The sequence below is a fragment of the Ursus arctos genome, unplaced genomic scaffold (assembly GCF_023065955.2).
Source record: "Ursus arctos isolate Adak ecotype North America unplaced genomic scaffold, UrsArc2.0 scaffold_34, whole genome shotgun sequence".
Lineage (NCBI taxonomy): Eukaryota > Metazoa > Chordata > Mammalia > Carnivora > Ursidae > Ursus > Ursus arctos.
Genome location: NW_026623030.1, coordinates 10,861,607 through 10,886,826, shown reverse-complemented (window position 1 = coordinate 10,886,826; position 25,220 = coordinate 10,861,607). Strand labels below are relative to the sequence as shown.

Genomic DNA, 25,220 nt, shown 5'->3' with positions numbered 1-25,220 from the left:
CTGTGTGGGTATTTTTCCTGGGGTTAGAGTCTGTAGCATTGGTCAAATTCTCTGAGGTTGGAGGACTCCAGAGTGGCGAAGGTACTATGGACTTTGCATCGGCCTTGGGCCTGAGGAGGGGTCCACGGGAGTCACCCAGATGCCCATATCCAGTGGTGCCTGGGTGGTTCAGTCAGTTAAGCATTTGACTCTTTTTTAAGATTTTATTTATTCATCTGAGATAGAACTAGAGAAGGAGCACAAGCGGGACAGAAGGGCAGAGGAAGAGGGAGAGGCAGGTTCCTTGATGAGCAGGGAGCCTGATGTGGGGCTGGATCCCAGGACTCTGAGATCATGCCCTGAGCCGAAGGCAGGCACTCAACCAGCTGAGCCACCCAGGCACCCCTAAGCGTCTGACTCTTGATCTCAGCTCAGGTCTTGGTCTCAGGGTCATAAGTTCAAGCCCCTTTAAAAAAAAGAAAAAAAAAAAGGAAGAAGCCCATTTCCGTTGGTCCCATGGGAACAGCCACAGCTATAAGCCACTGCTCCTGAGAGAAGGTGCCTGATACCTAGGATGGGTAGAACTGAAAAACAGTTAGCAGTGCCGGTCTCAAGGGCCCAGAACAGGATGGGTTCTCTGGAACAGTCCAGAAAACAGAATGGTGCTGGTCTCCAGAGTTCTCCTCCTAGCCTTTTTGGTCAAATGGCTCACTCAGCAACTAACTCATGAGTGTGAGTGTCCATGTGTTACAGCAGCCCCCTTGCTGGGCACAGAGAATAAGGGCCTCTTGTAGACATTCTTTCTTGGAAGACAGCACTTCTCCCTATCCTTGTAGCATCATTCTGGTTCTTAGGACACTCTTGGGGGCCCAGAGATATCAGTGGAATCGTAACAGTTGTGAAGGTTTGGGAGGTAAATTTGGGAAAGCTTTTTGAGTGTCTAAACAGAGCCATGAGACTAGAGATTCATTCATAGTTGCGGTGTGGGACTTAGTAAGGTGTAGTTACCTGTAGATCCTGATCGGCGTGAAGGGCTCCTTGTGCTATATTTAACACGGCAAATCTCTTAAGAAGTTGACCGTGTTGTCCAGACACCATCTGGCCCAGTCCCCACATGGTCAGCAGCTTTTGCCAAGTCCTGATTGCAGAAACCATGCCCCCCTCCCCTGCCAGCTTGGGACCCTGTCTCCCCCACCAGGCACCACAAAGGCTCCTTGCTTTGCCAGCACCTCCCTGCAGCTTGCACAGCAGCACTGAGTACTACCTGGGTAGGGTCCCTCCTTTCTTTCTGCTGTGTCTTTTCCCCTCCTCACCGTCTGTCCTCATTCTTTTTCCTTCCTTCCTTCAGTTCTGGAAAGGGCAGAGTTGAGGGTAGCGACTCTCGATTCCACCCTTATTAGCACTAGATATGCAACCTGGTGCAAGCCCCTCCACCTTTCAGGTTTCCTCATCTAAGAAAAATGAGGTGGGCGGTACCACCAGGAGCAGCAACACTGGTGACAGCTCCCATGTAGCAGATGCCTTCTCCGAGGCAGGCATCGATTACGCTGGATACTTCCCGTCTAATTCTCACAACAGCCCTGTGATGTAGGCCTCTGTCAGGGTCCCCGGGATGACCCCCACATTCAGAGATTCACTAGAAGGACTCGTGGGAGTCAGCGTGTAGTTGTTTTCACACCTTAGATTTAGTATGGACATAATACGGATACACAGGTGGAGTCTAGAGGAATCCACGTACGGGCTTCTTTATGTTCCTTCCTTTCTATGAAGGGGGTCATGCAAAGCACACTCTTCCCCCAGCAGCAAGATGCAACAACATGTGTGTAATTTTTCTGCCCAGGGATGCCTTTTGGAGAGTCAGCACCCTGGATTTTTATTGGGGGCTGATCACATAGTCACCTACCAAAATCTCAGACTCCCAGATGGAAAGCAGATATTCAGTATAAATCATATTGTTTGTACAAACGGTCTAGGCACAGTTAGCCACCTTTATTATTTAGGGAACAGTGGGAACACTCCCAAAAATGGAATTCCCAGGCCTTTCTAAGACTAGAGACTGAGGCCTGCAGTGGTAACACTTCCTACATAGTGTCGTTCTGATTTCATGAGTGAGGAAGCAGAGGCCTGAGGTCACAAGCTGGGATTGGCATGGAGGTCTGATTCTCATGCCTGTCACCTGCTACTTCTCGAATATGAGCTCTCTCTTGCTCATAGTCCCGCTTCCTGTCCTGGGGTATGGTTGGACACAAAATGGCCAGTCAGAACCTGGTGAAGTCAGTGGACTGTCGCCCAGGAACATGCAGCCGTGGCAGTGAGTGCCTTCACGGATGTCAGGATCTACCTCAGACCCCAGAAATGACTGAGTAAACATGGAAGGGGTTTTCTCACAGGGTTTATGCCTTTTTTTGCTCTTTGGACAATCCTCTCTTGCCACCAGGCCTGAGATCCTGAAGCACGAAATGAAGGTCTTCTTTGTGAAATACAATGACCCCATCTACGTGAAGCTGGAGAAGCTGGACATCATGATCCGTCTGGCCTCCCAGGCGAACATCGCCCAGGTCAGCAGAGGGCTGTAGCCAGGGGCATGAGCTTTGGTGTTGGACAGCAACACCAAGCTGTGGTCTCTGAGCAGGCTGTCTGGTCTCACCATTAACAGTTCATCTCAGGAGGAGTGCTTAGCACAGGGCTCTGTAAGCAAGCACTCAGCAAATCTTAACCAATATTTTTGTGATGAAAGCATATGTTCTCCCTACTATTACTTATTATCCATCCATTGAAAAGTGGTAGTTAGGTGGCTGTGTTAGCTAGCTCAGCCTAAACAAGGGTTGTCCGGTCCTGCCAACTAGTTCTTCCCTGCTTTCCTCTTGGGACACCTGATAGCTCTCTGCTTCCTTCTAGCAGTCTGTGCACCCCCATTGTTCAGGCATATTGGTTGCCCCAGCAGATCCACCCCCCGCCCATCTTCTCTGTTTGGGCCACAGGTCCTGGCAGAGCTGAAAGAGTATGCAACAGAGGTGGATGTGGACTTTGTACGGAAGGCTGTGCGAGCCATTGGGCGCTGTGCCATCAAGGTGGAGGTGAGGCTCTGGGACTCTGTCCTCTGTAGGGGGACAGGGAGGGAAAGGAAGCTGAAATCAGGAAACCAGTCTGATTCTAGCAGAATCTGCCAGCTCCTGGTCCTGGAAGGCGTGAGAGTCACCACTGGAAGCCCTAAGGCACCCACTGTGCGATCTGATTGGGCTCCTTCTCTCTCTGTGATCACCTTTAGGCTTTCAAGTTATTGCAGATTAAACAAACCCATCTGTAACCATGGGTTCTGCAGCATTAGCTAAGACGGTGGGGCAGCCCCAGCTGGTGGCGTGGCCCTGGTAGACTTAGCTTTCACTTCATGGGGATTTGGAGCAGGGTTCTCTGCCTGCTGAACATTTTAGCAATAATCATGATTCGACTATCCATATTCCCTTTTCTCCAAGCTCCCAAGGGCTGTTCCAGACCCCTGTGTCCTAGCATTTCATCCCTCCAATTCTCTGCCAATGGTGACGTTCCTTGACCACTGAGCTGACTTTCTTTAAGTTAGTCCAGTGGGGACTGGGAGATCCTCGGACAGCTGGTCACCCCAGCTCAGCTCCTTGAGGCATTTTCCCCTTGGTGCTTATGATGGCATCCTGAGAATCTCTCCTACAAGGGCATTAGTAGTGTAGCTTATTGGAATAAGGGGTGGGGGTGGTTGTTCAAGTAGAGACTTTCTGTTTTGGGTCATAAGGGCCCATTTTGGGAAACAAGTAGAAGTGAGGTGGTGTCAGTCTGAAGCATAGTCACTGCCCTCAAGGCTTGGCCTGGAGGCACTTCAGATACCCTACCCACTCTCAGAAGCTCTACTGGCCTTCTAGCTGTACTGGCCTAGAGAGAGCTATCTCTCTAGGTCTCTGCTCTCCCCAGGCTGTCATTTTGTACCCATTCTCCCACTTATTATCTGGGCAGAGTGTTCTCTTGTCTTATCTCTGTGGCAAGGAAGGGGGCAAGACAAGACTGAGCCCTTGGCCAAGGCATGGTCATCAGAGGTTCTGTTGGAAGTGGGTGCAAGGGCTTTGCCCACATTCCTCTTCCCACAGCAATCTGCAGAGCGCTGTGTGAGCACGCTGCTCGACCTCATCCAGACCAAGGTCAACTACGTGGTCCAGGAAGCCATTGTGGTCATCAAGGACATCTTCCGCAAGTACCCCAACAAGTATGTGCCCACCCCTCCCCGTGTGAGGGTGATGTGGCTCTGCTGGGGACAGGCATGCGGGGGGAGGTAAAGCAACAAGGAGCCTCTCCCCTTTTCCTTCTCTGCCACAAATGGCATTCTCAAAAGAAACCTGTTGTTTTTTCTTATTTCTCCTGAGTCACCCCTCCTCCATTCCCCAAACTAAGTAAGCACTAAAATGTCACAGATAAGCTCAAATCCCGTTACTCACCACCTTCTCAGGATCTTGCGGGGCAGCCTCCTGTCTCTCTTGGCCCCTGCTGGGCCTCCTCTGGGTTGCCTGGGCTCTTCCATTGCTCACATGCTGGCCTTGTGCTCATCTCTTAGGTATGAGAGCGTGATCGCCACACTATGTGAGAACCTGGACTCCCTGGATGAGCCCGAGGCCCGGGCTGCCATGATTTGGATTGTAGGCGAGTACGCCGAGCGAATTGACAATGCTGATGAGCTGCTGGAGAGCTTCCTGGAGGGCTTCCATGATGAGAGCACCCAGGTGAGCCATCGGGGGGGGGGGGGTGACTTGGGCCAGGATGTGGGTCATGACTGGCAGCTTGGTACCGCTACAGTCCATCCCACCCTGAAACCCTCCCCTCAGCCTGCAGGCTCCACGGCGCAGCCCTCCGTGATACAGCACTAATGTGTGGACAGATAAGTGAGGTGGGGCTGACAGGGGTGGTCCCTTTTCCTCTCACCCTGCATTACCTATGGGGGACTGTGGGGACAGTCTGTGATGGTGGACACCGAAGGCAGGCAGAAATTTTGGGCTTTAATTTCATATTTATCTTTGGATAAGTAATACATTGCCTTACTTCAAAATGGAAAAAATAGGAACAGATGCATGGTGAAAAGTCTCCTTCCTACCACTTTCCTGGCGACCCAGTTCCTCTCACAGAGATCATCAGTGTCATTTATTGGCCTTTGGGGATACTTCCAGAGACAGTATAGGAATACGCACCTCTATGTACAAGGAAACATACACATACATAGTTGGTTCTCGTTATTTGTAATAATTATGTTCTGTAAAGTCACACAAACACTGAATTAGCGAGTACTGGACCATTGTTCCTACAGGCCTCTAATCACAACATTTTTGTCAATCAATACATAATCTTGTTTTTTGTGTGTTTCTTACTTAATATATATCATTGATTCATTCACATTGAACTCAACGGCCACCAGCACTATAACTCATGCCTTGTGAAGCTTCTCTAGCACATATATTGTCTCCATAAGGCTCATCAGCCTCCTCACACTTCAGAACACTAGACAACACGTCAGCCTGACATTTGGGGTGGGGGCCATTTTAAACAGTGAAGCAACAACAAAAACAAAATGTGAAAGATGTGGCAGTAAATAGGTTGTGAAAAGGACACTCGTACACAGTATGAGAGCGGAGGCAACAAGGCAGTGTCCCCTCCTTTGACCTCAGCTGGGAGTGTACCTCAGGCAACTTGAACTTTTCACTGCTCTGCACTTCGTTGTGAAAGATAATGAAAGTTCCCCAAACGTTGATTTTGGGGTTACAAGTACATTTTAGAAAATAGGCAACTTGAAAATATGGGCTCAGCAGATAATGAGGATCCACTATGTATATGTTGCCTCTCATTTATTTATTTATTTTTAAATAGTCTCCATAAGTAGCGTGGAGCCCAGCGTGCAGCTTGAACTCGTGACCCTGAGATCGACACCTGAGCTGAGATCAAGAGTCGGACATTCAACCGACTGAGCCACCCAGGCCCCCGCCTCTCATACTGTGGGGCACCTGGCCGGCTCTGTTGGTAGAACATGTGACTTTTGATCTCGGGGTTGTGAGTTTGAGCCCAATGTTAAGTATCGAGATTACTTAAAAATAAACACTACTGGTAGCACACTGTACACGTTCATATAATACAGCACCTTGCCTTTTTCCCTTAAAAATATGTCTGACGGCACTGCTGTTACCAACCGATGGGACTCTTTGTGGCTGCATGGTGCCATGTTTATTTAACCAGCCTTCCCTGATGGATATGTAGGTGTCAGTTTTCTGTTCTTTTAATCAATACTGCTATGAATAATCTATGTAGGGCACATCTGCGAGTATAGCTGGGGGATAAATTGTTAGATAAATTCTTTCTGGTAAAAGGGGACGTGGGAAGCTGTTCCACATTTCCTTTGGTGTAGAGACTGTTCTGGTTTACAGGCCAATCTCAGAAGTGGCATAGCCCTCCCCTTACCTCCCTGCCAACCTAGTAAGTTCGAAAACTGTTTTTGCCACTCTGATGAACCACAAGGTGTACCTTGGTTGGTTTTGTTTGCAATTCTGTTGAGTGGGGTTGAGGGTCTTTTCATTTGTATTTCCTTTTCTGTGAACCAGGCACTGTCTGCTCATGTAGGAGGGCTTTTAAAACGTATCCGTAAGCACAGAAATCTTCGCTGCCCAACTGGGGAGTGTAACCTGTTGGGTGAGAGCGTGAGCCTTGAACTTAGGAGACCCCAGACTCCAAACTCCTCTTCTGCCCCTTCCTGGCTCGGTGGCTGTACACTAATTCTCTGCCTTTCTGAGCCTCAGTTTCCTCATTTATAAAATGAGGTTCATAAGACTCTGCCTCATCCTGTTGCTCTGAGAGTTAAATGGAATGCTTTGTGCAATGTCCTTAATGTGTGCCCAGCCTATGATAAGCACTCACTAATGGTGGTAATTGGTGTTGATCAGAATTGGTTTATATTTATATTATATTTATATATTGGTCCATGGGGTACTGGGTGGCTCAGTCATTAAGCATCTGCCTTCAGCTCAGGTCGAGATCCCAAGGTTCTGGGATCAAACCCTGCATGGAGCTCCCTGCTCAGTGGGGCGCCTGCTTCTCCCTCTCCTTCTGCAGCTCCCTCTGCTTGTCCTGTCAAATAAATACACAAAATCTTTTTTAAAAAATAAAATTAAATAAATAAATAAATAAATAAATAAATAAATAAATAAAACTAAACTGGTCCAGGCAACAAAGGGGACCTACTGGTTCCTGTAGCTGATAAGTTCCGGGAGTGTGTTCTCTTCCAGCATGCTTGGGTGCGGATGCCCAGATGGTGGCATCAGGGCTGTGTCCGTCTGCACCCCCCGCCCCCCGGCTTCTCCTTTAGGAAGACTCCCAGGAGTAGGGCCTACGTGGGGTCAGTGGTTCCAGGCATAGTGACTCCCCTAACTCCCTTCCCCCTGGTACTTCCAGCAGTGGTCCAGGCCTGTTTGCATTATCCTGAGCCAATCGCCATGATTCCAATTGGCCTGGTCTGTCAGACTCCTATCCCAGGCTCGGTGGGGGCAGAGAGGAGGGTGATTCTTTGAAGGAAAGCCAGCATTTCTGTTACCAGAAGACAGATTAGATGCTGGGTGGGCAAAAACAACAGATGTCCATCACAAAATAATAGTACTAACTCCTACCATCACTGACTCCCACCGCCACCTGCCAAGTCCGCTGTCAGCCTGCCCTGGGCTGCTTTTACTTTCACCATTACTAGCCTCCTCACTTGCTTGTCTCTGAGAGAAGCAGAGCCTGGCTTGGGATCCCTTGTGCCCCTGCAATCAAGTCCTGCCTGGGATTACTGCAGAGGATGTCCTCTGAGGGGTGTTTCTGCCCATATACTATAAAGTAAATCTTTTGTAGCTGCTTCCCCCTTGGCCAAAGCCTGCTGGAGAGCCCCGGCTTGAAAAAGTCACAAGGGAAAGCTTGAGCAGGAGCCTGGCTTGAGGAAATGAATCTAATCTATGCTCCTCCCCGTTGGGTGGCCTGGAACAAGTTAAACTTGCCAAGCCTGTTTCTTTGTCTCCAGCACAGGGTTGTTGCAAAGCTGATTGGCTGATGTGTATAAACTGGCCACTCAGTGTTCTGCACACGGTAGCTGGATAAGGGCGATGGTGGTTTTAATTCAGGGGCCAGCTCCCTTTGCCTCCTGGGTTCACAACACCAAAGTTTTTATACTTGTTTAATGCTTTGCAGTTTGGGAACTTATTTTATTCATTTATTATACTTTATTTATGTATATGTATTCGTTATATTTATTGGGCGTGGAGCCAAACATGGGGCTTGAACTTACTACCCTGAGATCAAGACCTGAGCCGAGATCAAGAGTTGTATGCTCAACCGACTGAGCCACATAGGTGCCCCAGGGATCTTACTTTAGATTGTCTCTTTGAGCCACCTTGTCCTGGTCTCCTAGGCCTCTCCAGCCATGGACAGGGAGCTCAGAAAGTCTTGTCCGGGCTGGTATGTCAGTCCAACCTGCATCTTGCCCCTGTCTGGATGGCAGGGGCAGTAGCATCATTGCAGGAGGGTTGTCCTGAACATGCAGGCTAACATGCGGGTGTCAGTGTGTTGGGGAGGGGTGGGAGGACTCAGGCTAGTGGCCGGAGTTCCTAGGCAGTGTAGCAGACCCGATAGTGATGAATGATGCCAGACAGCCAGCTGACCTGGGTTGAGAACTTGGTAAAGAATCCCTGTGTGCTGGCTGTGGTGATATTGATGAACACGGTGACAGGTGTTGTGTATTGAGCAGAATACACGATACGTTCTTTACAGTTCTTGTCTCATGGGCTCTCCCATTAATCCTGTGAGGTATTTATACTAACATTATAGATGAGGAAGCGAACTCAGAGACGTTGTATGACTTGTCCAGACTCACGTTCAAATGAGGTGTGATGTGACTGTAGCTTCAAAGTCAGTGGTCATAAATCAATTTTGTGAGCTCACAAGAACCCCCTGAAGCAGGCCACCCTTCTCCCCACCAAAATGAGGATAAGTGGCTTCCCCTGGACTACCTGGCCAGGGGATGAAGCCAGGTTCTAGAAGCCACTCCCTGGGTTGCCTCCTACTTTGGCAACAGCCAGCCAGCTCCTCTCCTGTTGGCCCATGTGTAACCAAATGACAAGGACTCTGGATTGCTTGGTTCCAGAAACGGACCACATCTCTTCCATCCTGCCTCCTGCTGTTAGCCCATTCTGTTACCCTCCATCCTGCGGGCCACACCCGGGAGATGCTGTAAGCCCTGTTCCCTCCCTCCTGCCACAGGCCTGTCCCTGATCCTGGCTCGGGAGCCTCAGACTGCCTTCTTGTCCCAGGACTGGCAAAAGTGAGATGTGGCTAGGGAAGGACTATGTGCAGAGAATTGTTCTTTCAGAGATGTTTTTTGAGTTAGCAGGTTTTTCTTAAGTGCCTGCTCTACACTGGACACTCGATAGAGCAATAACCAGGGATACTGCGGTGACAGGCATGATCTCTGCCCTCAGACGGCTGTCTCCACAGGAGAGGCCGGTGGCTGAAAAGCATTTCTAATAGTGTGGGGTGGTGCTGATGGGGGGGGGGGGTGATGCAGGAGGCTGCAGAGGCGTGGGAGTGCTGGGGACAGCATGAGCTCTGAGGGGTGAGAAGATGTTGGCCAGGCCGAGGGCAGCAGGGGGCATGATCAGGTGAAGACAGCAGCAGCAGCAGCAGCGTGAGAGACGGGGGCTGAGAGGGCTGGGCAGGAGTGGTTCCCACCTTCTGCTAGAAGCCCAGCTCCTCAATGACAGGCTGACTCCGTGGGCCCTCCTGGCCCAATCCGTCGCTGGCAGCATCTCTGCTTCTTGACAGATGGTCCCTTTAAGAAGCACACCAGCCACACGTGTTGCCTTTTTAAGCTGCAAATTCCTTAAGGCACTGTGAGGCTGGGAATTCTGGCAGGTTTCTGGGACCCAAGGGTAGGGATGCCAAATAGTAGTGGTCGTCTCCTTCCTTAGTGGTAATGCCAAGGTCCTGATGACTCAGCACTATCAACAGCCCTCTGGCCTTGGTCTCTTCTGTGGCCAACTCCAAACCTGGGAAGGCTGCTCTCAGCTTCCAAGGCCTTTGAAAAATGCCCCTTTCCATCTTTAAGGCCCTCATTTGGTTTCCTCCCATCCCCTCATGAAGCCCTTGCTACTTCTTCCTCGTCACCTCTGTCTTCTCGCAGGTCCAGCTGCAGCTACTGACAGCCATCGTGAAACTCTTTCTGAAGAAGCCGACAGAGACCCAGGAGCTGGTGCAGCAGGTCCTCAGCTTGGCCACTCAGGTCAGTGCCCCCGCCTTTCTGCTGCACCCAGTGCAGGTCTCACTCCACAGAGGGCGCTTTGGTCCAAGGAGCCAGCCAGACCTTCGTGCCAAGGTCCTGCCCCAAAGACTGGCCTCACTGGGGGGTGGCCCTAGAGTAATCCAGGATCCCTGCTCAGGGAGCTCAGTCTCAGATAAATCAAGATGGAGTGGGTCACATGGTAAGGTTGAGACAAACTGCAAACCAAAGAGGAGAGGGAGGTCCAGGAGAACCAGAGGGTTTGTAGGATAGGGAGGGCAGGTTTTGGAGGGGTGTGAGGAGTAGGGACAGGAGTGGGAATGGCCTAGGGGAGGAAATTGAGGGGCCAGGCCATGTTTAGGGACAGGTTCATGGGACTGCTCAGAATCAGTGTTGTCGGCCAGTGCTGTGACCATACCTGGGTCATGGGGTTTTGGGAGGAGCTCTTTCCTTTTCAGCCAGTTGCTCTGCTCCGAGTTTTAATTTGCTTCTCATCACCTCCCCGCTGCTTAAGGACTCCGATAACCCGGACTTGCGGGACCGTGGCTACATCTACTGGCGTCTGCTCTCCACGGACCCAGTGGCTGCCAAGGAGGTGGTGTTGGCTGAGAAGCCCCTCATCTCTGAAGAGACAGATCTCATCGAGCCCACGCTGCTGGACGAGCTCATCTGCTACATTGGCACCCTGGCCTCCGTCTACCATAAGCCTCCCAGCGCCTTTGTGGAGGGGGGCCGGGGCGTGGTGCACAAGAGCCTGCCCCCTCGCACCGCCTCGTGAGTAAAGTGGGCCAGTCTCCAGGCTGAGCCTCCCCACCTGGTTTTCCAGTTCATTAGCCCAGGCACTCAGGCCTGATGTGGTAACTCCTGGCCAGGCCTGAGTCTGAGGGAAATTACCATTCTAGACTTTTTTTTTTTAATTAATCAATTTATTTATTTTAGAGAGAGTGTGAGCGGGGTGAGGGGCAGAGGGAGAGAGAATCTCAAGCAGACTTCACACTGAGCGTGGAGCCCAATGTGGGGCTCGATCCCACAAGCTGAGATCATGACCTGAGCCGAAATCAAGAGTCGGACGCTTAACCTACTGAGCCACACAGGCGCTTGCATTCTAGTGACTTTATAATGAATGTTTACTACGTACCAGGGTGACCTCATTTGATCCTTACAGCAGCTCTAAGAGGTATCCCCATTTAACAGACGAGGACAACAGGACAGAGAACTTGAAGGCCTGGTGCAGCATCCCACAGCCAGCACAGCTAGGCCCAGACCTGATTCTAATTCCAGAGCCCTGTTCTTCTCGCCCTCCTCTGCCACCCCGCGGTGGTTGGTTTGGCCTGGGGACCCAGTGCTCCAGGGTGGGCATCCAGTCTCTAGAGTGCACTGAGTGGTGGAAATACAGAGGGTCCCTCCCTTCACTCACCCCCATGATGCTGGTTCTTTTGGGGAGCCAAGAAGATGGATCATGTGTGGGAAAGGGGAAGAGGAGGGGGCATGTAGTTAGATAGCCCTTCTGGAACAATGTGGAGACCCAGGGACCTGTCCTGGGGGAGGATCCTGGAGACTGAGGACTCTGACCTCCCTGAAACAGCCTAGCACCCACCCCACTGACCCTCCCCCTCCTGTGTTGTCACAGGAGCGAGAGCACAGAGAGCCCTGAGACGGCCCCTGCTGGAGCACCCTCTGGTGAGCAGCCGGATGTCATCCCCACCCAGGGCGACCTGCTGGGTGACCTCCTCAACCTGGACCTCGGCCCCCCGGTGAGCGGCCCACCCCTGGCCACCACCTCAGTGCAGATGGGAGCCGTGGACCTTCTTGGTGGAGGCCTCGACAGCCTGGTATGTCCTGGGGCCCCCTCTGGATGACATTGATAATGACCTTTAGAGGAGCAATCACTGAGCGCCCTGCCTGTGCCATTTACCAACCAAGGGCCTCAGGGTACACCTGTCTATGAAGGTGACTGTGTTGCTCCCTACTTAGAGGGGAGAAAACTGAGGCTTCAAAAGTTCAGATGACCTTCCCTTTAAAAGCACACAGTATGTGGCAGAAATGGGACTTAGCCCTTTGCTGGGCCACGGAGCCCCAAGAGATCTGGAGCCCGTAGGGCTAGAGGAGCTAGACTGGTGTCCACTTACCCCCACACCCTGTACCAGCTTGGGACAATAGCCCAGGAGGCCTGAGAGGCCCATGAAGGGTCAGGGACAGTCCCTCCTCCCCTGTAGAAGGGGGTGGTAAGGCTGCACTGGGTATCTCCCTGGGACTTCTTCAGGCAACTGGTGGAGCCAGGAGGAAGGGGTAGCAGAGCCCGTGTCACTTGGGCATGTCTGGCTCAGGTCCCGAAGGCATCACACAGGAAAGAGTAGGAAAGGCCATGGCACAAGATGTGGGTGGTGGAGTGAGGCCCCAGAAGTAGTGCCCTTCATCGAGATAGTCTGAGCCCCCCTTAAGCCTGACACCGTCTCACCCCAGACTCCTCTCAGTGGAGCAGCAGTGACTAATCTTTTCCCTCTTTCCCTCTCTCTCTTGTCTCTGTCTTCTTTCCTGGCTTTTCTCTCTGCATGTGGCTGCCTGTTCTCTTCACCCTGCCTGCTTCTGCTTGGAGATGGGGGATGAGCCTGAAGGGGTATGGTTCAACCCTTGTGCCACCGAGCCTTTGTCTCTGCTCTTCCTGAGTGCTGGCCCAGCATCCCAAGGGGTGGATAGTGTCAAAGCAGTGCCTCCCTGCTGAGCCATGGCTTTCTATCCAGTGTCCCGTCCTCAGCACCCTAAGACAAAGTTGCCTGGTCATCCCGAGGATCACCCGTGCTCTGTTTCCACGGGCCCTCGGTGAAATCCTAGAGGGTGTGCTCCTGTCTGCTTAGCACAGCCTCACAGCAATGGTCTCGGGTACTCCTTTTTATCGGTGGGCTACATGTCCCAGCCCTTTCCCAGAGGTCAACCCTAAGACTGGAGTCTTCCAGGTCATGGGAGGGCATAGTCTTTCTTCTCCACCCCCTTAACCTGTCTTGTCTCTGCAACTTAGAGCTAGTATGACAACAGCCCCGCAGCCCCTCTCCTGCCCTGTCCCATGGTCTAAAGTGCCAGGTTGCTCCACTCATGCCAGGCTTCTCATGTCCCACCTCTAATGCCTGCCTCTGACCCCTTTCCCTTCCTTTTCAGATTGGAGGCCCCAATTTTGTGGCACCCCCAGCAGCAGCAGTTCCAGCCAACCTAGGAGCATCCATGGGCAGTGGCCTGAGTGACCTTTTTGACCTGACCAGTGGCGTGGGCACGCTATCAGGATCGTATGTGGCCCCCAAAGCAGTAAGTACCATACCTCCTTCCATGGCAGGGGCAGAGGGAAGTTAGACACTGACTGATGTCTGGGTTCCTGAAATGGCCCATTCCATGGAATCAGCTCAGGCCAACAGGGACAGGCTCCAGGGGCAACAGTTTGCCAGCACGATACTGAGGGCAGCCAGGGGCTGTGGGAGCACAGGGAAGAGATGCTAGGTCGGCCCTGGGGGCCTGGGAAGACCTCCCAGAGCAGGGTTGCTGGAGCTCAGGCCTATGGATCAAGCCAGAATTAGGCGAAAGTGGGGAGAAGGCTCCAGGTGGCTGTCACAGCCTGTGCCAAGGCCTGGAGGGGAGGGGGAGTCTGCACCTCCCGGAGAACCGGCAGAAATCCCATCTAGTTGGAGCAGCAGTTCTCAGGGCTGTCCCACCCGGTCCCCTTGTTGATGACAGACGTTGTCTAATGCATCCTCTATTTCCTGTGCTCAAGGGAGACATGTGGACTGTGCAGCCTGCCTGTACAGATCACTTCAGAATTAGATTCTAGCACTTCGTAAAGGAGACAAAGGGAAGAGAATAAAATGATACAGCTCAGTATTGTAAAGGCTCAGGTACGTCTGCCCCGGCAGATCTGACGAAGTCGTCAGGTGTTGGCAGCGGCGTAGGGTCACCGAGATGGCCGCAGGCAGCGTTTGTAGCGTGGGTGCTGTGAGCCATGGGGCTAGGGGGGCCCTTAGTTCCTGAAGCGGTGACTGACTCCCAGTAAAGTGGCAATAAAACAAAGAACAGGCTTTCTTTGATTTTCACCAAAGTTGGGTTCCCAGCAATTTCAGGATGTGTTGAAACCAAGGGATGAAGGAGAGTTGCTCAGCGAGGAGACTGTTGTCTTCCCGGTGGCACGCTCAGCATCCCTGACCCCGGCCCGTTGAATGTGGTGCCTTCCTGTCATTGTGCCACCTGCGGGTGCCCCATAGATGCCCACCGTGCTACCGAGGGCTGGTACTCCCCAGGACTCCCGCCTAGACTAGGGATTAGGGAGGGAAAAAACTGCCAAGGTCTGCATTGCCAGGCCGTGAGGGTCTCTCTCAGTCCTGGTACAGCGGAGCCAGTAGAAGGTTTTAAGCAGAGATGAAAGGTATCCGCACTGGAGAGAGATTGCTTTGGCTACACTGTGGCGGGCAGGTTGGAAGGGCTAGGACAGAAGCAAGGTGCCCGGTGAGGAGACCGGCAGGAACTCCTGTGTGGTGATGGCTCCTGGACAAGGGCACCTTTGAGGGCGGAGGCGAAAGGCTGCACTGGAAAGCTCCTCAGGAGGTGGGACTGTCAGGGAGGGAGGGATGCTGGCTCCAGAAGGAGGACGGGAGAGGTGCCGTTGCGGAGCCAGGGGCAAGGAAGAGGAAGGAGAGCTGGGTTTGCGAGGCAGGCAAGAACATTGGGCCTGGCAGTGAGGAGAGTGTGGTGTGGGCCACACCCTCAGCATCAAGGAAGCTTCTAGAGGGGACGGACCTGGCCTGACCCCCTCACGACGCTCCGGGCAGACACCGTGTCTGCCACTTGGTTCCCAGCCAGAGCCCCTCTCTCTCTTCCAAGGTCCCCTCCCCAGAGCAGGACGCAGCTGGGCTTAAGGGTGAGATGACCTCTCGGTTGTGACTGCGGAGCTATGAGCCAGCGCCTGCCTTGGCCTCACCAGGTGTGGCAGCTGTGCCTGCAGCGGTGGTGGCCAGAGCCCCCAGCAGACAACAGGTTTAGTGCCGGCAGCAGCACACTTCTGTGCCAGGGACGGCAGGGGCGTGGCACAGCCCCCACCCCGCCAAATCCCACCAGAAGCCTTATGGCGCTGTTCTTCCTGTTCTGTGATGGAGACATCTGAGTGCTTTTGCCTAAGGTCACAAAACAACTAAGTGACAGAGTCGAAACTGAATGCAGGTGGTGGCACCAAAGCCCCCATTCCTGATCCCGATAGGATCGTGCCCCCCAGTGTTTGAGAACGTCCTGTGTGCCTTAGCGTCATAGGTTGTCAGAATCACTAATTACTACCCAGATTGGCTACCTCAATGTGTGAGGCCAGCGCACACAGCCCAACGTAACAGGCGTAAGGCAGGACCAAGTGACAGAAGAGCAGCAAAGACTCCTGCAGTCCTGTGCGCGCCCGGCCTTGCCAGGACTGCAGAGCTGCCAGGAATATAAAGTCCGGAGCTGGCCCCCGGGAGCTGGCCCTCTGCGTGTGTGTTCATTTTAATGGGTGCTGTCGCTGCCTTTTCTTCGTGAGGCCCAGATGGGTGGACCAACAGTGAGTGCTAGAAATGAGAGGTTAGGGGATCACCCGGTCAGGAACTTAGGGCAGGCTGCCTGGAAGAGAGTCCTTACAACACGGGACTTTCCCCATCATCTTAGACACAGGAGTCTCGGGGGTGCGAGTGCGTTCTTCTTCAGAAGCAGTAGGTGTGTCATCTGCGCTTTCCTAGCAGCCATGTGACTGCCTAGAATGGTTTGTCCCATGTGCATTCTCCCCGCCACACCTGTGGGAGTAAATATGTTCTCCAGCTTTCCTGGTCAAGGGAATGAGGCTTTCTCTGCGCAAGAACTTGGGAGTTTCTCAAGCATTTGGACCAGTGGGTGGTGACGTTTCCTTGGGTCCTTCAGTGAATGTTGATGGTTAGTTCCGTGGTGGGACCTGTGCTAGACTCCATGAAGCCATGGTGACCAAGAGAAACGAGGTCTCCAAGGCAGTAGCCAGTCCCAGTGACAGAAGCAGTTCTGCGAGAGCTGTGAAAGGTGGCCCGCTGGAGGGGCAGGGCCCCGGGAAGCCACTCTGGGGGGTTGGTGGGGGGCTTGGAGCTCTTTGCTTCCCTGACTCAGCTGCGGCTGAAGCCCTGTGATTCTGCCCTCACACCTTTGTCCCAGGGAAACAGAGGATGATCAGGTTAGCAAGTACGGCGGGGGTGGGGGCGGGCCTGCAGAAGCACTTTCCAGACCGGGGGGCGGGGGGGGGGGCGGCAGCAGAGGAGCGGGTTCATTCGAAGCCCGGCGGAGGGGGGCGCCGGGACATGAGGCCGTGGGCAGTGGAAGTGTCACAGCATTGGAGGAGTTTAAGTTTTATTTATTTAGGTAATCTCTCTGCCCCATGTGGGGCTCAAACTCATGACCCCGAGCTGAAGAGTCAGCCAGGTGCCCCCAGATCTGTACTTTAGAAGATGACTTTAGCTGCTGTGGAGGGAGGGGGGAGAGGGATTGGGGCACCCCAGGGGCTGCCGTCTTACCTGGCGGACTCTGACTGTGGCTCAGATGCGCGTGCTGCGTGCCGAGGGAAGTGGGGTGAGAGACGGTGAGACGTTCGCTGACACAGGGTACCTTAGGGCAGCTCTTGAGGAGGCCTGGGCCTTTTGACCTCGGGGGCGGGGGGTTGTGAAGGATCCTAGAGAATAAGGGCCTCAAAGGCATGTGCACGGCCCTGGCCCTGGATGACACCTGCAGATGTCCTGCATGGTTGGGGCTTTAATTCAGGCTGGTCTCTCTGCAAACAAACGCTGCCTGGATGCCAGCACCACAGCAAGCTCTAAGCCAAGGATGAGCTGACTGGGTGCAGGGGAGACAGACACACGGGCTCACATTTATCTGCTAAAATGTCATGGTAGCGTGGATGTAGGAAAGGAACCTAGGTGAGGGCTTCCCGGAGGAGGCAGCTCTTGAGCTGAGACTCCTGTGACAGCCAAGCAGCAGAGGGCCTGCCAGTCAAGAGATCCTCTTAGGTACTGTCCTTGGTCAGCCCAGTTTCTACAATTAAAAGGCCAGCCCTGCCTTCTGTGTGGAAGGATAGACTGTGACAGCCAGGGAGGCCTGGGGCTCTGGCTGAGGCCCCAGATGCCCTTGGGCTCTTCTTGACTCTACTTGGCCCTTCAGGAGGCTGGCAGGGCCCACTCATCTCATCACCTTTCTCAGCGCTACTTACTGAATGTTCCTTCTTGGACCTCCAAAGAGTCAGGTCAGCCCTTGGGCACGCCGAGCACCTCTCTACTCCAGGCTTCTCTGATACACAGCCACACTGTGGGGGTGGCCCTGGGTGGGCCATGCAGGATTGTTCCTCTCATCCCAAGATCCACATGGCCGTCTCCTAGTGGTAAAGGCAGCTGTGATGAACCTGGGAGGCTTCTAAGGGAGAGGAAGAAAGAAGGTGAAGAAGAGGCGGGGGCGGGGGGCAGTTACCCTCAGGTGGGCTGTGAACTTTTATGAAAGTGGCATACACGAGCCTCTTCTCCGCTGTCTTCCCTGTAGGTGTGGCTCCCGGCCATGAAGGCCAAGGGGTTGGAGATTTCAGGGACGTTCACCCGCCAGGTGGGCTCCATCTCCATGGACCTGCAGCTGACCAACAAGGCCCTACAGGTCATGACCGACTTTGCCATCCAGTTTAACCGCAACAGGTGGGCTCCTAAGGCCAGTGCGATGAGAGCGCTGCTGGGACTGCCGGCAGGGCCGGAGCTCTGAGGGGTCTGGTGCCTCACAAGTGCATCTCAGCCCCAAACCCTCTAAAGCAAGGATTTTTTTTCCCTTCCCCATGACCTCTTTATGTGGACTCCAAAGTACCAGGCAGAGGGGTAGGTTGTCTCCCCTTCTTTTAGCCTTCCTCCACTGCTGAAAGAGTGTTTGCTGACAAAAACCCCACATGACAGGATGGAGCCTCCTCTCCAGGCCTAAGTTGCTGCCACCTCAGGGCCCAGCTGTCAGTAGGCTGATGGGGAGTGGTGGCTGCTTCGGCTCCTCACCCCACTAGGTCCCCTGCACTGGAGGTCCTGGGGAAGGTTTCCTCTCTGGCCCCGTTGGGGTCCTCATGGACCAGGCCAGCTAGGCCAGGGCTCTCTGGGGGACCCAAGCAGCCTCTCCTGATGATTCTTCTTCCTGAGCGGCTCTAGTGATGAGCAAACTGAGCCTCTAAGAAGTTGACTGAAGGGGCTGCTTCCTCAGGGGGAGCCCACAGGCCAGTGGGTCCTGACCCGCTGTCGGCTCTGCTCCTTATCCTCAGACGGCCCTAGAGTTCATAGAAGCACTCTAGGCTGCAAGGGGGAGTCTCGATGATGGCTCACAACAGACTCACAGCGTGCTGACAACTCCCTGGGTGGCAGGCCCTGTGCCGAGGACTTTAGAACTATTATCTTACTTTGAGCTACTTGACAGCCCAGTGAAGTCAATGCCATTGTCCTGCTTTCCGTAGATAATGACACCTGGGCTCAGAGAGGGCCAGTTCCTTGCCCAGGATCACACAGCAGGCAGTGGGGGAGCTTCCAGGAAAGCCTGAAGAGCCGGGCCACCACAGAGGCCTGGGGTTCCCCACATCGTCTCCCACCGGGTCCCAGGCAGGTCTGAGCCATCGCGGGCAGAGTGCAGGCCGGGTCAGGCAGCTCAAGCTCTGGATCTCAGCCGTGCTGCTCATCCCATAGGCTCTGAGCACAGGCCTGCCCCTCCCTAAGTTTCCATGTCTTGGAAGATGAGAGAATGTATACCTCTCGCTGTTTTTATGAGGGTAGGAATTGGTGTAATGTCAAACCCCAGCCTGGGCACAGTGAGCTGTCACTTCGTGGTCCTGTGTCTCACACTCATGGGGGTCCTCCCCTCCTGATTTACCTATGTGTTGCTTTACTAAGAAGTAGGGCTTTCCTGAATCTCTCTCTGACCAGTTGTAGCCCAGACAGTAAAACCTGGTATCTTGCTTGGGATGGTTACATCCTTCTTGGAAGATGGGGATTGGTAGCAGAAACTTGGGTGCTCAGAGTCTTCAGTTACAAGCAGCTGGTGTTAGCTGGAGCTCCTCAAGTGCACGACAGAGCAAGGCTGTGTTCACCTGGGCCTGCTCAGTGCGTAGCCCAGAAGAAAAAGTGGAGCAGAGATGGGCTTTAGGCCTGCAGCTGGCCCAGGGCTCATTCCTCCCGTCCACACAGCCATTGAGAGTGGGGGTCAGGAACTTGTCTGTCTGTCCTGGGCCTAGAGCTGAGGTGCAGCCGGCTTGCTGGAGAGGCTTCCTGCCAGCTCTGGAGCCTGAGGAGCCCCCATCCCACGTCAGCACCTGTTCCCCCTGCCATTCCCGCGGGGGCTTCTCTCTCCCCAGCTTCGGCCTGGCCCCTGCTGCCCCCCTCCAGGTCCACGCACCACTCAGCCCCAACCAGACTGTGGAGATATCCCTGCCTCTCAACACGGTGGGCTCGGTCATGAAGATGGAGCCTCTGAACAACCTCCAGGTGTGTTTCGGGCAAGGCTAAGCACCCCACTCCTTACCTGCCCCCCTACCGCAGGGGAGGAGCCTGGTGGAGAGGTCTGGGGCCTGGCCTTTGTTGGCAAAGGGGTGTGTCTGTGGAGTTGTGCTCTTCGCCAGAGATCTGGCAGGGAAGGCCTGATCCGAGGGGACGAGGGGTGTGGTGGCCAGGGAAGGTGTGTGAGGGGACCTGCTCAGGTGGAGGCACAGGGAGCAGGCCCTTCCTGGGGCCTCAGCGGTCGTGTCAAGCATCAGGGACCGATCGGGTGGCCTTGTTCCTAGGTGGCCGTGAAGAACAACATTGATGTCTTCTACTTCAGCACTTTGTACCCACTGCACGTCCTCTTTGTGGAGGATGGGAAGATGGGTAAGTCCTGAGGGTGCCCTGAGGGTCCCCGGAATATAACGATTGGCTTTGCCCCACGATGGAGTCTGTGAGTCGCCACCCCCTCTGTAGAGCCTGAGGCAAGGGTCACACCTGCATCAAGGACCCCTGGGTGTCGTCTAGCCAGCTCTGTCCCACGGTGGGGGCCTTGCCATGTCGGAGCTGTCTCACTCCTAAGTTCTGCTCTGCCTGCCCCTCCGCCTTGCCCATAGTCTCTAGGCACTCCTCCCACAGCCTCCCGAGCTGGGGAGCCCAGACCGTGTCACACTCGATGTCCATCTCCTGTGCCCTGGCTGGAACCCCTAAGAAGACTCATCCGCATGTCGGGAGGGCTCACTGCCAGCTCAGAGCTGAGCAGAGAACTTTGCCCACATCATCTCTCGGTCACCACAGAAGCCCTGTGACACAGGCTGTGATTAATGAGCAGGCTGCTTGGGGCCAGGGCAAGAGGGAGTGCATATGTGGGTGCTGGGAAGGAGAGATTTAAGGCCCAAGGGGGTGGGGAGCCCAGGATCTTTTGGGAGCAGCACTGGTGACCGCTGTCACAGAGCTGAAGGTTTGTTCGGGGAAGCAAGAGGGGGCTGTGGCAGAGCTACTGCCTGCCTTCCGCTTCAAGTTGGCACCCCCAAAAGACCCACTTCTGCTGGATGTTAATTTATCAGGGTCCCATCTTCTACCTTGCCCCCCCCCTCAGACCGGCAGATGTTCCTGGCCACGTGGAAGGACATCCCCAATGAAAATGAAGCCCAGTTCCAGATCAGAGACTGCCCCCTCAATGCGGGTAGGACGTGCCAGCCCTCCCCTGCCTTCCCGCCTGTCCACACTGCCCCTCACCTGTACCCCCGGCCCTCTCCCACTGCTGACTGGGGGCCCTTCTCGCTCTCAGAGGCCGTGAGCAGCAGGCTGCAGAGCAGCAACATCTTCACGGTGGCCAAGAGGAACGTGGAGGGCCAGGACATGCTCTACCAGTCCCTGAAGCTGACCAACGGCATCTGGGTGCTGGCGGAGCTGCGTATCCAGCCGGGCAACCCCAGCTTCACGGTGAGGCTCCCCGCTCCTGCCCTGCCAGCCCTGGGGTGTCTCCCTCCGTGTGCCGGGCAGCCTCTCCTTCCCTCGCTCCTTCCCAGAGCAGGGGTCAGTCTGATGGGGGGCGCTCTAGCCCAGCTAGGCTGGGGTCCCTCTGAACCTGACGTGAACGAGCATCAGAATTCTGTGCCTAGCTTCCAACTCAGTCCCATCAGGTTACCTAGGTAAGACACTAAACTGTGTCACCAGTGAGTTGGACTAGAAGATTCTATACAGTTGGGCCCCATGAGGTGACACAGGTGGCCCAAGGCCTACCTGACTGGGAAATGGCACTGCTGGGCCCAGGCCTTGGCCCTCCTCCCACTCTTCCCTGCCAGAGGGCCCACCTAGGAGGGCACTGATGGCGAGCATCTTGTCCTTCCTGGCCTTCGTGTCAGACCCCAGTCAGGACATGGCTTCCACGAAGTGCGTGGTTGTCCTGGAGGCGGTGCTGCTATTCCAGGCTCCAGAGAGCACCAGGCTTTGCTTCTCCCCCTGCACCCCAGTGTCTGGCAGGCACGGCCCTCCAGACATTGCTCTCCGGGCCCCGCTGGCAGTGCTGGCACTGTGGTTGGGCGGGGGCTGCGGTGGGGGCTTCGGTGGTGGTAACTTCCATCTCCCTGTGTTTGGTTGCTGCATGCCCACCTTCCCTGCTGGCGCCCGTGGTGCAGGACTTGGAGGTTAGCAGATTGCTTTTCTCTTCCTCTTTCCCCTCCATTCTCCCCAGCCACACCTTGCACCGCCCGTCTCCTGGCCTGGCTCCAGTGCACCTTGCCTCTCCTAGCCTCGCCTCACCCTGCCGCTCCCCAAAGCCGGGCAGACATGCACGCAGGCCACAGGCACGGGGCACCCCAAAGCTTCCCAACCAGGTGAACCTGATTGAGGAGCTGGTACCCCCACTTCTCAGCACGCACAGTGTGCACAGAGCCCTTCAGAGAAGATTGGGGCCCCGCAGGGCCACCACGGCTGACTTCCGGAGCTCCATCCGCTCCTCCCCTTTCTAATCGCACCCTTCAGCAGCAGTGATTTTGGCAGAAGTGCTGGTGGCTCTTGTTCCTCCTCTGCCTGCTCCCGGCTCACAGCGGCAGAGCCTCGTGCCGGAACCCAGGAAGACTCCCCGGCGCCCTCTGCCCCCATCTCTCCAAGCAGAGACCTGCTCGGAGACCCCAGCCCTTCACAGGCGGTGACGGGCCCCAGCAGCTCTGTGGGGCGGGGGCTGGGCCCTCGCCGCCAGCCGCCCGCTCATGATTCATGCTGCTCGCAGCTAGGGCCGCGGTGGCTGGGCTGACAGCAGGTGTGTGGGCTGCAAGTATATTTGGTCCGCGCCCAGCTGGCCGCAGCAGCCGCCCCCTCTGCTTTACTACACATCTGCCCCAGCCGCGCCGCCGCCAGGCCACGTGTGCACACCACACTCTTCCATCTGGCTCTCGCACGCTCTCGTCGCTCCCTGTGTTCCTTCCCAGCCCCAGAGAGGAGCCCGGGGAGCTTGGAGCCCTCTCCATCCCCTGTCCTCTCTCTCCCCCTGCAGCTGTCCCTGAAATGTCGAGCACCAGAGGTGTCCCAACACGTGTACCAGGCCTACGAGACCATCCTCAAGAACTGAGGCCCCATCCAGTGCCCACCCCAGCCTTCTGCCAGCCCCAACAAGGAGCCCCCTCGGAGTGGCAGTACCTCCTTCCTGGAGAGGCTGAACAAGGCTCCTGGCCACCACGGAGTTCCCTGGTCCTGACTGCCGGGCCCACCCGGGTCCTCGGGGCAGGGCAGCATTCCTCCTGGAGTGAAATCTCAGTGTACCCCAGTGCTCGGGGACTCCCTTCTTCCGTTGCTGCTGACAGGGTCAGGTGAAGAGGGGACCAAAGGAGACAGAGCCAGAGAGGCCACCGAAGCTGATCAGGCAGACCCAGGGTTCTTCTCTTCCTTTTCCCGACCGGTGCCTGCAGGGCGAGTGTGTGGCTCCCTCTGGGCTCCTGGCCCGGGAAGCCCCTTGCCCCTCAGTCTCTCTTTGGTCAGTGTTAGAGGGCCTCCCCGTTGCCTGCTTTCGTGCCAGGCTGTCCTGGTGTGTGTGGAGGATCCCTTGGTGGACCAGGAGAGCTCCTCTGTCTGGGGTCTGGGGCTCCCGGGGCCTACACCCCTACCCTCCGTCCCTCTCTGCATCCACCCAGGCTGGGCCCCTGTGGTTGTGGCACTCAGGCCTCTGCCTCCTGAGCACTGACCCACACGAGCAAGACTGGGCAGAAACGTCCAAAGCCCCGGCCCAGGCTCCTGCTCCCCTGCAGTGACACACACCCACTCACCCCTCACCCCACTCCTTCTCTTGCCCCTGAGGACGGTGACTGCCTACGATACAGTCTTTGGCATCCCCTGTGTTCCTGGAGCAGACAGGGATGGGGCACGTGGGTGAGCGGGGTACTTCCCATCTGGGGTTTCTTTGGGGTTTCTCCTTAGTGTCTGCTACCCTCCCCGTGGCCTCCCAAATTTCAGTTGTGTCTGACAGAGCATTAGGTTTTCCTGTACTGCTGTTTAATAATAAAGATTCTGCTTTTGGCAATCACGGACACTTTTTTCCCCTCCACCAAATGTCAGAACTGAAAATGGCCTCCGCGTGATTGAGGGCGGTGTTCTGAGCCCTGCAGTACCTGTAATATTCGTAGCATACATACGTGCGCGTACATATACATATGTACGTATACTGTCGTACACGTAATATACACACATGTATATATAATGTATGTTAACTCTTATTTTCAGAAAGAGAAAGTGAATAAAAATAATGACATCAAGTGTGTCCCTGGCCGGTGTGTCAGGTCCTGAGGCTCTTGTGGGTGGGGTCCTGGGTCCAGGATCAAGGGCTCGAGCTGTGTGCCAGGCCCCTCCCCTGGCACTCTGAGGACAGCGCCTTTCCCTCTACTCTGTCCTTAAAAACGGACCTCTGAGGCCTCGGGTCACCCTGGCACAGCTCCTGCCCTTGATTGTAACTCCACCCAGCCGTCTCGCCTTTTGATGTTGGCCAAGAGGGCTGACTTCTGTTCTGGTTTTCCTCCGCTCCCTGCCATCACGAAGGCTCCAAGAGCCGTGGGGAGGTACTCTGGTGGGGTGCTGTTGCAGGAGAGGGAACAGTTGGGTAGGCGGGGCACCAAGCCTGTAAGGCAGGCTCTTCCCCAGCCTGCATCTGCGGCTGGCTGAGTGGGGGTCCTAAGCTGGTGCCCACCCAGCTGCCAGCAAGGTCATCCCGTGTGGCCCCAGTGCTGGCATTGGCTTGGATCCCAGGGGAAGGCAGCCAGACCCTGGGCAGGGCCCGATAGCAAAGCTGTCTATGGTTCTCAATGCTTGGTGGCCCGGGGGCCTTCCGCCTGCCTTTAAGTGGGGGGAGCAGCCTGGGTGCCCTCACCCCATTTCAGCCCAGCTGTTCCCTGCACTGCCCACTTCTGACCCACTGCTGCCTTCCTGGTGCTGGGCGGCTGAAAGAAGAGCACCTGCAGGAGTGCCTGGCCCTCTGGTGCCCCACCTCTGACCCCTGCGGCTGAAAAGTCTAGAGCCGACCACATCCCTTGATGGCACAGTCCAGTTCTCAGGGTACCTGAAAGTCCAGGGCTCGGGAGCCCCTACACCGATGCAGCTGGAATGCCCCCGGCGTGGACTAGAGAAGGGTTTGGAGCCCTCGAGGAGGCTCACCCTGGCCTGCAACGTCGCCTGCTGCTCCTGCTGCTGGGGGGCCTGGCTCCCATCCGAGATCCCGGTGCGTGCACTGCCAGGGTCATGGCTCCCCACCCTTCTACCCCTGAAGGCGGGCTTGAAGTGCAGGATCGCTGTCCGCGGTGGAGTGGTGTTGGGTGAGGAGGTCCAGGACCACGTACCTGGGGGTTAGGAGAAAGGCTGGCCTGCTTGAATGGAGTACCTGGGACCACCATCAAACACCCGGGATTTGCCCTCCTGTATAAAGCTGTGCTCGGGCCTCAAGCCATTGTGGGCAGGACCTGACCATGATC

At 55.2% G+C, this 25,220-nt stretch overlaps 1 protein-coding gene and 1 non-coding gene across 13 annotated transcripts in view; both read left to right on the top strand.

Annotated features, from left to right (window-relative positions):
- AP1B1 (adaptor related protein complex 1 subunit beta 1) overlaps nt 1-23,782 on the top strand; it is a 78,010-nt gene extending 54,228 nt beyond the window's left edge. For 11 of the 12 annotated variants that reach the window (XM_057305921.1, XM_057305920.1, XM_044378983.3 and 8 more), the window contains 14 exons: nt 2,417-2,537; nt 2,961-3,056; nt 4,092-4,207; nt 4,553-4,718; nt 10,181-10,279; nt 10,791-11,050; nt 11,907-12,108; nt 13,430-13,573; nt 17,816-17,961; nt 19,641-19,770; nt 20,067-20,151; nt 20,864-20,950; nt 21,056-21,210; nt 22,763-23,782. In XM_057305921.1, the coding sequence (XP_057161904.1) occupies nt 2,417-2,537; nt 2,961-3,056; nt 4,092-4,207; nt 4,553-4,718; nt 10,181-10,279; nt 10,791-11,050; nt 11,907-12,108; nt 13,430-13,573; nt 17,816-17,961; nt 19,641-19,770; nt 20,067-20,151; nt 20,864-20,950; nt 21,056-21,210; nt 22,763-22,837 (1,882 nt within the window). In that variant the 3' untranslated portion in view covers nt 22,838-23,782. Of the gene's footprint in view, nt 1-2,416; nt 2,538-2,960; nt 3,057-4,091; nt 4,208-4,552; nt 4,719-10,180; nt 10,280-10,790; nt 11,051-11,906; nt 12,109-13,429; nt 13,574-17,815; nt 17,962-19,640; nt 19,771-20,066; nt 20,152-20,863; nt 20,951-21,055 lie in introns of all 12 variants that reach the window. The other variant, XM_057305917.1, reaches the window with a different exon arrangement.
- Nucleotides 18,404-18,500, top strand: LOC113245078 (small nucleolar RNA SNORD125). Its single transcript, XR_003312593.1, has one exon. It is a non-coding gene; the product is annotated as a small nucleolar RNA SNORD125 (small nucleolar RNA).
- Nucleotides 23,783-25,220: the final 1,438 nt, after the last annotated feature.